This window comes from Podarcis vaucheri, assembly GCF_965113315.1.
Source record: "Podarcis vaucheri genome assembly, chromosome: 9".
In the NCBI taxonomy this organism is placed as follows: Eukaryota; Metazoa; Chordata; class Lepidosauria; order Squamata; family Lacertidae; genus Podarcis; species Podarcis vaucheri.
In genome coordinates, this window is record NC_138767.1 from 63067482 (window position 1) to 63076950 (window position 9469).

A 9469-nucleotide genomic window follows, 5' to 3' on the forward strand; every position below is an offset into this window, starting at 1 on the left:
GTTGGAAAAGCATGAGGCTCTTGATTTCAGGGTTGTGGGTTCAAGCCCCAGGCTGGGTAAAAGATTCCCACATTGCAGGGGGGGTGGACTAGATGCTTGTGGTCCCTTCCAACACCCCACCCCACAACATTATGAAGGCACAATAAAAAGGAACACCCGGAGGAGTCCTCAGAAGATGTTCACCTACCCACATGACACAAAAGCCTCACATATATACTAGGTAAAAGATAAAAAGTTTACTACCCCCTTTATCTCCCACCCCCCCCAACTCTCTTCTCCCCCAACCTTATACTGCATACAACATCGAATATAACTGATCTGTAGAGAGGACTGTGTGATCTGAAAATAGAGACAGTGCATGTACTTTTATACAGTGCTTTTTTCTGGGGGTACGCATGCCCCTAAACATTTTGTGAACCTTTGTACTTTTGTCCATTTACTGTATTTATTTTCCTCAATCTGAAATATAAAATGGTGATTTTCTTGAGCCAAAATGAGAGTACCACTATTTTTTATTTTATTTTAGAAAAAAAGTACTGCTTTTACAACCCCAGAAAATCTTTAATAAAAACAATTTGAAAAGGAGACGTTCCCCTTTCCCTAAAAGGGGGGAGGCTAGAGGCGTACCCCAAAATGGTGGAACCACTTGTAGGCCACCCAGAAAGCTGAAACGTGGTAGTCCACGGACACACAAATAAATAATAAAAACTAGTTGGAAGTTTATGTCCCCCCCCTCCAAAAAGCAAGTGTTCAGAGATTAGGGGAATTGTAGTCCAAAAACAGCTGGAGACCCAAGTTTGGGAATCCCTGCTCTAGCTTCACATCATTGTTTTATCCCCTGATGTCCACATGTTGGGCAATATCGATGAGGCCAGTGGCAGCCCTGTTTAGGGAGGTTTTTAATGTCTAATGTTTTATTGTATTTTTAATATTTTGTTGGAAGCCACCAAGAGTGGCTGGGGCAACCCAGCCAGATGGGTGAGGTACAAATAATAAATTATTATTATTTATTATCATATCTCGGGACATGAAGCTGACCTCGTGACAGAGCCCAGCATTCCATCCAGCCCCTACCCCCCAACCAAAGCCGCACGTGGGACAAAACGTCGCTCTGTGGGCTGTTAGAGGCGCAGTGGTCTCTCAAGGCTCGGCTCTGGGGTGTCCAGAGCGCATGCCCAGCAACCCTGAGGGGCGACGCATGCGCCTGGGCTGCGTGAAGCCTCCCACCAAGCGCAGAGCAGGCCGCGCTGAAATAACTGTGGGGTAACTGTGCCCCCGAAGGACCAGGTGCACAGCCTGGGAGTCATTTTGAACTCACAGCTGTCCATGGAGGCGCAGATCAATTCTGTGTCCAGGGCTGCTGTCTACCAGCTCCATCTGGTACGCAGGCTGAGACCCTACCTGCCCGCAGACTGTCTCTCCAGAGTGGTGCATGCTCTAGTTATCTCCCGCTTGGACTACTGCAACATGCTGTATGTGGGGCTACCTTTGAAGGTGACCTGGAAACTGCAACTAATCCAGAATGCGGCAGCTAGACTGCTGTCTGGAAGCAGCCACCGAGACCACATAACACTGGTCCTGAAAGACCTACATTGGCTCCCAGTATGTTTCCAAGCACAATTCAAAGTGATGGTGCTGATCTTTAAAGCCCTAAACGGCCTCAGCCCAGTATATCTGAAGGAGCGTCTCCACCCCCATCGTTCAGCCGGGACACTGAGGTCCAGCGCCGAGGGCCTTCTGGTGGTTCCTTCACTGCGAGAAGAGAGGTTGGAGGGAGCCAGGCACAGGGCCTTCTCGGTAGTGGCACCCGCCCTGTGGAACGCCCTCCCATCAGATTTCAAGGAAATAAACAACTACTGGTACCTGACTTTTAGAAAACATCTGAAGGCAGCCCAGTTTAGGGAAGTTTTTAATGTTTGATGTTTTATTGTGCTTTTAATTTTCTGTTGAGCGTGGCCCACAGCGGCTGAGGAAACCTAGCCAGATGGATGGTGTAATAAATAATAATAATAATCATCATCATCATCATCATCATCTCCAGGGCGTCCAGAGCGCGCCCAGCTGCCCGGCGAGGCGGCCCACGCGCCTGGGCCGCGCGCAGCCTTCCGCCAAGCGCGGAGCTGCCGCTCAGAGGTAAAAAGGGACGGTGGACGGGGCTGCGGCCAAGACTTCCGAGCCCCTCGGGGAAGCCCAAGCTTACCTTCGGGATTGGCGCTGATGAAAACCCTGACGCTTCTCCCGCTGGGCGCCAAGTGCAAGGGCAGCGCCGAGAGGTTCCCGGAGAACGCCGCCCTGCGCAGCGCCGAGTCCCGCGGGCAGGGCAGCTTGCCGGCCGCGCCGCCCGGCCACATCGCCGTCGCCGTCTCTCTTCCTCCTCCTCCTCCTCCTCCTCCGCCTCGCCGTCCTGCTTTCCCGGCCGTCCTTTCGCGGAAGGGCGAAGGAAGCTGCGGCCGCAGCTTCCCTCAGGGCGCTCGCCTCTTCTTTTTCCTCCGCAGCCCTCTCGGCTCACCACCACCGCCGTCGGCGCTCTCCGGCCATGCGGGTCCTTGTCAGCCCGCCGCCGCACCGCCGCCAGCTCCCCTCGGGGGCGAGCCGCGGCGGGGGCGGCGGGAGGTCACGGGACGACCGGGAAGCGGGGAGCTTTCAGGCGGCGCTGCGGCGGCGGCGGCGGCTTTGGGAGAAGCAAGAGCGCAGCGCTCTCGGCCGGAGAGGAAAAGTTTGCGCCCCGGGCCGAGCGCTGGGGCGCGTCGTCGAGGCGCGGAGGATAGTAGGAGCTGCCCGGCCGGCAGGGGCGCGCTGCAATGTCAGGGCCACGCCGGGGCCGGCTTCCCTTCGGCGCCCTGCTCTTCCAAGGCCGCTCAAGTCTTGCAACTCTTGCTCTAGTTCAATGCAAGCGGCGCTTCGAGAGACGACGCCAGTCGGCCGCTTCCTTCTCGCGCGCAAAAACGCACAAGCAAAAAAAGGAGATCTGTTTGGATCAGGCGCTAGCCGCTGCTGCGGTTTCCCTCTCGGCGCCGAGCCGTTGGGAAGGCTGCGAAATGGTTTTGCTAAATTGCAATGCCACTTCGAAATCGCCAGGCAGGCAGGCAGGCAGGCAAGCCAGCCAGCAAGCTCGGGCTGAGCTTTCCTCTTGCAACTCTTCTCTGTCTCTCCTCCAAGTCGTCTTCTCGTCGAAGTTGCTCGTGCAATCTCTCTCCTGCAAACGAGATATTTTTATAGTCCTGCACGGCTCGGGCGCTCCAAATGGGGGGGGGGGGAGAGAAAAAAGAAAAGAAGAGGAGGAGGAAAGAGTTCAGAGAACCCCCTTGGATGTTTTGTTGCAAGGGCACGGCGAGCGCGCGGAAAGCAGCAAAGGTTAGGTATTCACCAAGCGAGAGAAAAGCCCGCTTTGAAGCGTAAAAGCAGCAGACGGGAAGGAAGCGGCGCGCACAATGGAAGCCGGCGAGCTGCTTTGCAGCGGTCAGTGTCCCGGTGTCCCGGCGAGCAGCTCCAATGAAATATGCAGAAAGGTTGATGATGTCTGGCCGGGCTCAGACAGCCGCCGCCGCCGCCGCCTTGCCAGCCTCCTTTTGCCGAGACACAAGTCCATACGCAGAGAAACACCCCTGCGCTTCCTCCAGGGGGCGGAGGCGCCTGCCCGGCCCCCAGCCGCAAAGCGTGCCAGGAAAAGACCGCGGCGAGGAGAGCCTGGCCCGGATGATCCGCGGCGAGAAGAAGGGGGGCGCCGATCTGGAATCGTCTGCAGGGCTTGAGTGTTTCCCCTGGAGGCAAGAGAGAGACTGTGAGCCCTGGCATCAGATCAGCTGGGCACGGGCAGGGTAAGGAAGTGGGTGCAGAGGCGCACCATGCAGCCTTCGCAGTTGCTCAGCTGCTTTCGGGAGCACTTTGGGCTCACCCAAAGTTCGCAAGGGGAAAGTTGTGGGTGATCTCATTGAATCTCCTGGAAATTTCATAGCACCCAACTCCTCGGGGCTGAGGTTCCCCTCAATAAAATATTTGAGGGGGCCGAGCCCCAACCCCAAGCTGATGGTCATTGCCATTCCAATGGTGTGTGTGTGTGCATTGCATATTGCGATTGATTATGTGGGGTGCGGTTTACCTGCCCCCCATTTATTCAACTTGGCACCCTTGCATAGAGTTGGAAGGGAGGGCCATCTGTGCCAACCCCCTGCAGTGCAGGAAACCTGCCCACAGCCATCCCTGGGTGGGCTCTAATCACCAGCCTTCTGGTTAACAGCCGGACACACTGACCCATTGCACCACAAAGATGGCTGAATGTCAGGTGCTGGGAATCACAAGTGGGGAAAATGCTGCTGTGCTCGAGAGCCAGTGTGGTGTAGTGGATAAGAGTGGTAGACTCGTAATCTGGTGAACCGGGTTCGATTCCCCGCCCCTCCACATGCAGCTGCTGGGTGACCTAGGGCCAGTCACACTTCTTTGAAGTCTCTCAGCCTCACTCACCTCACAGAGTGTTTGTTATGGGGGAGGAAGGGAAAGGAGATTGTTGTTAGCTGCTTTGAGACTCCTTAAAGGTAAAGGGTAAAGGGACCCCTGACCATTAGGTCCAGTCGTGACCGACTCTGGGGTTGCGGCGCTCATCTCGCTTTATTGGCCGAGGGAGCCGGCGTACAGCTTCCGGGTCAGGTGGCCAGCATGACTAAGCCGCTTCTGGCGAACCAGAGCAGCGCACGGAAACACCATTTACCTTCCCTCCAGAGCGTTACCTATTTATCTACTTGCACTTTGACGTGCTTTCAAACTGCTAGGTTGGCAGGAGCAGGGACCTGAGCAATGGGAGCTCACCCCGTCACGGGGATTCGAACTGCCGACCTTCTGATCGGCAAGTCCTAGGCTCTGTGGTTTAACCCACAGATCCAAACTCTACTTCTTCTTCTCACACCAGAGGTGCAATTTAGGGCAGCATGACCAGTTTCACCACACTGGGCACGCTGCAGGGCATCACAACTATGACATAGGAAACTGAGCAGAACAGAAGGTGAGGTGTGCGTATGGGGTGTGAATTTTGGCCTTGCACAGAGCGCCGCTGAAATCTGAAAGACCCAAGTCCGCCCCTGCTCATGCCCGGCTTGTTGGCTTGCCATGGGCATCTGTTTGGCCACAGTGTAACTAGGATGCTGGCCTGATCTAGCAGGGCTCTTCATAATTTCTTATGACCCTATGCAAACCTAGAAGCCAGTTTGTAGCAGGATAAGACACAGAAGGTAGGGTTGGGCTAAGATCACAATGCAGCTAAAACGTACAATCTGCAGTAGAAGGGCTCTCAATTCCTCCCAGCCCCATATTAAATCCCATACTTTAGACTTGAACACTGGAAAGGTTCAAAGATGATGTTAGGCATATATTATATGTCTGTCCTGTGGACCCTTACCTGGAAGTATCAGTCTTATTATTAGCGATACATATCACACAGGTATTCATATAAAGTGCTTCAAGATTACTTTTCTCTTTTAAGGAGATATTTAAATATATATTTTAAAAGCCTCGGCAGACATATATTAAACAGCTCATTGTATTATCATTGTTCTTTCGAAACTTGAACTTGCATGGCACATGGATCTTAATGTTAGAACCGTGTAGATGATGGATAGCAAAGGTTGAAGTGATATAGTAATCCTAGCAGTTACAAATCCAAGTCTACACCATCGTTTTATTTATGGCTGAAACAGATGACAAACCGTTAAGCCAGGTAGCAGGTAGTGTTCAAGAAACAAACCAGAAGATACATTTCTTCAAATCTAGGCATGTATTAAAGATGATAAAGGGACACAACCAAACAGCTTCTCCCATCCTTTTTGTCATTCTCTTCTTTTATTTAACTCCATTGACTTTATACTTTGCTATAAACAAATATTATTTGCTGATTAAAATTATTTATAAACCAGAAGTTACCAAGGCAGTGTAAAACGTAATAATTTAAGACAACCCACTAGAACAACATTAACAACCATTAGAATATAAACATTTACTCCCACCATATATGCATCTATTGATAAACGTTGTTAAATGTTTTATAATATGTCCTTGAAAGTGGAGTGGTACTGGTGTTATTTGATATTATTAATGCCTATAAAGTGTAGCATAGCAGTCTTCCTAGCATGCATAGAATCCACACAGCTTTTGGATTTTATTTTGTATTTTGGAAACCTCAGTAAATGATTAATAATGGATTACGTAGTTTAGATGTGGCCTTTCGGTGCCCTGTCTTTTAGAGAGAGTTGCTGTCACTCCCTTTGTGGCCTTGTATGAAATGGAGGTGAAAAACACCTTGGTATTTCTGATGAACCGGTGAATGAAGCACGGCTGACCTTTGCTTAGCTTTGCAGATCTAAGGCACACAATGAGATAGTAGTTACTCTAATGATGCTGTTCATTTCCCCCCTCCTCATCTTACTGGGTAGTTGCATTCAGCTGCTGCTGAAACATCTTGTCAGCAACAAGTCATTTTCCTAGTGTGTTATGCCTTACCTAACAGCAGCTTATTGAAACACTGGGAACACACAATTCAGCTACATGTCATATTATTGTACCTGAAGATGTATTTGCAGAGCATTATCTTTTTCTTCCAAGGCGGCTCAGAATGAAAGGCAAGCTGTGCTTTGGGATTCGAGGACCACCGGGCTTGAGGATAAGAAAGACACATGGACACGGTATATTAGGTTAATGGGCTAAAAAAGGCCACAACTGTATTGATTACAGCATGTGAGAGGTACAGTGGTACCTCAGGTTACATACGCTTCAGGTTATATACGCTTCAGGTTACACACTCTGCTAACTCAGAAATAGTGCTTCAGGTTAAGAACTTTGCTTCAGGATAAGAACAGAAATTGGGCTCCAGCAGCGCGGCAGCAGCAGGAGGCCCCATTAACTAAAGTGGTGCTTCAGGTTAAGAACAGTTTCAGGTTAAGAACAGACCTCCAGAACTAATTAAGTACTTAACCTGAGGTACCACTGTATTGGATAAAACAACAGAGCATGACTCCACCCCCTCAGGGAGGGGTGAGTCTATCAAGGGTTAACCACCAGTGGGAGGAGCCTGTTGATGCAAATACAACGGAAAGCTCCCCCTGATGTCACCGGGGGTCATGCCATGGCCCTAGCCACCAGCAAGGGCGTCAGACAGGATCCACAACCGCCAGATTCCTTTACTGGAATACCCATAAAATGGAGGGGTAGGTGATGGCCACACCCTGCCCTCCAACACACAACCATATTCCCATGCCTAACCGCCACCCGAGCCAAAAGACACTCGCCGCCAACATCCTCACAGCTGCAACCAATCTCTAAGGCTTCTGATGATGTCAGCCAGCCAAATATCATTGCCGAGGTCCGAAAGGTGAACTCCGTCATCATGAAATAAAGACCATTCGCTGAACCAGATGTCAGCATGCTGAATCACTTGGCCATACATATAGCACAATTTGCGCGCCACCACATGGTTAAAAAGTTTCCTGGATTTTTCAACGGCCATAGGGCTATGGGAGCCACGCCAGACCCTTCTCTTCAGAATGTTGGATCAAAACAACATTGTCCCGGGGGATAGAGCAGCCAGCTCGTCAAAGTCCTTTTTTATGCTCCATAGCAAGTCTACGCTCTTTCTGAAGGCTAAATCATTCTCCCCCAGCTGGATGATTAGGCGGTGAAGGTCCTGTGAGAGTGCCTGGAGGCGGTTGGAGGATGGATGGTGGTTAAGAGCGGTAGACTCGTAATCTGGTGAACTGGGTGTGGGAAAATGATTGTTTGTACATAAAAGCATGAACAAAAGCTTTTATTATTGCAGAGTGATTTTACAGCACAAGACATTGCTTGGAGCATGATGAGCGTGTGAACACCTCATGTTAGACTAATGATTGGCCCACGTAGTATAGCCTGATTTGTTACAGGGTCTGGTGTGATGACCTGATGCCAAAATATAGCAACTTCTTTGTCTGCGGGCAGAGGCAAGGTTGCATTCTTGTGATTGTTACTTTTTGGGTACGACGCAGAACAAACGTTGGGCTGGAGGCAGAGAGGATGTATTTTTTGCTGTGCACAATAAATGTTGGTTAGGCTTTTTGAATCCAACTTGGCGTGAGGCTGATTATTGATGACGAGCAGGTTCTCGACAACTGGGTTCGTGTCTCCGCTCCTCCACATGTAGCTGCTGGGTGACCTTGGGCCAGTCACACTTCTCTGAAGTCTCTCAGTCCCACTCACCTCACAGAGTGTTTGTTGTGGAGGAGGAAGGGAAAGGAGAATGTTAGCCGCTTTGAGACTCCTTAAAGGGAGTGAAAGGCGGGATATCAAATCCAAACTCTTCTTCTTCTTCTAAGAGATTGAGGTTGAATCCTGACAAGACAGAAGTACTGTTTTGGGGGGGCGGGAGGGTGTGGGGGACTCCCTGGTCCTGAATGAGGTAACTGTGCCCCTGTCCATGGAGGCGCAGGTTAATTCTGTGTCCAGGGCGGCTGTCTACCAGCTCCATCTGGTACGCAGGCTGAGACCCTACCTGCTTGCGGATTGTGTTGCCAGAGTGGTGCATGCTCTAGTTATCTCCCGCTTGGACTACTGCAATGCACTCTACGTGGGGCTACCTTTGAAGGTGACCCGGAAACTGCAGTTAATCCAGAATGCGGCAGCTAGACTGGTGACTGGGAGTGGCCACCGGGACCACATAACACCGGTCCTGAGAGATCTGCATTGGCTCCCAGTACGTTTCCGAGCACAATTCAAAGTGTTGGTGCTGACCTTTAAAGCCCTAAAGAGCCTTGGTCCTGTATACCCGAAGGAGCGTCTCCACCCCCATTGTTCAGCCCGGACACTGAGATCCAGCGCCGAGGGCCTTCTGGCGGTTCCCTCATTGCGAGAAGTGAGGTTACAGGGAACCAGACAGAGGGCCTTCTCGGTAGTGACGCCCGCCCTGTGGAACGCCCTCCCTTCAGATGTGAAGGAAATAAGCAGCTATTTTCTCTTTAAAAGACATCTGAAGGCAGCCCTGTTTAGGAAGTTTTTAATATTTAAAGTTCTATTGTTTTTAACACTTGATTAGAAGCCGCCCAGAGTGGCTGGGGAAACTCAGCCAGATGGGCGGGGTATAAATAAATTATTATTATTATTATTATTATTATTATTATTATTATTATTATTATTATTATTATTATTAATCGGGGAAACCAGATCCGACGAGAAGCAGCAGCACAATGGCTGGGAAACGCTCCTGCGGCCGTGTTTGAGCGGCTAAACTCTGCCCCCAAGCCTCCAGCCGATTGAGGAGGAGAAGCTTTCCCAGAGTCCAGCTGGTTGCTGGAGCCAGATCATGTCAGAATTCACTTTCTGAGCAAGGTACAACCAGTAGTACCTATCACCTTGGGTATTGTATGAACTCCCTCATTACAAAGAATCACAGAATCATAGACTTGGATGAGGGTCCAATCCCTTGCAATGCGGAAATCTTTTGGCCAACATGGAGTTT

The 9469-nt window shown here is 50.6% G+C and overlaps 1 protein-coding gene across 1 annotated transcript in view; it reads right to left on the bottom strand.

Annotated features, from left to right (window-relative positions):
- The window catches only part of NWD2 (NACHT and WD repeat domain containing 2), a 65610-nt gene extending 63020 nt beyond the window's left edge, over window positions 1–2590 (bottom strand). The window contains exon 1 of the mRNA XM_082238005.1: window positions 2201–2590. Coding sequence (XP_082094131.1) covers window positions 2201–2351 — 151 coding nt within the window. The 5' untranslated portion in view covers window positions 2352–2590. The remainder of the gene's footprint in view (window positions 1–2200) is intronic.
- Window positions 2591–9469: the final 6879 nt, after the last annotated feature.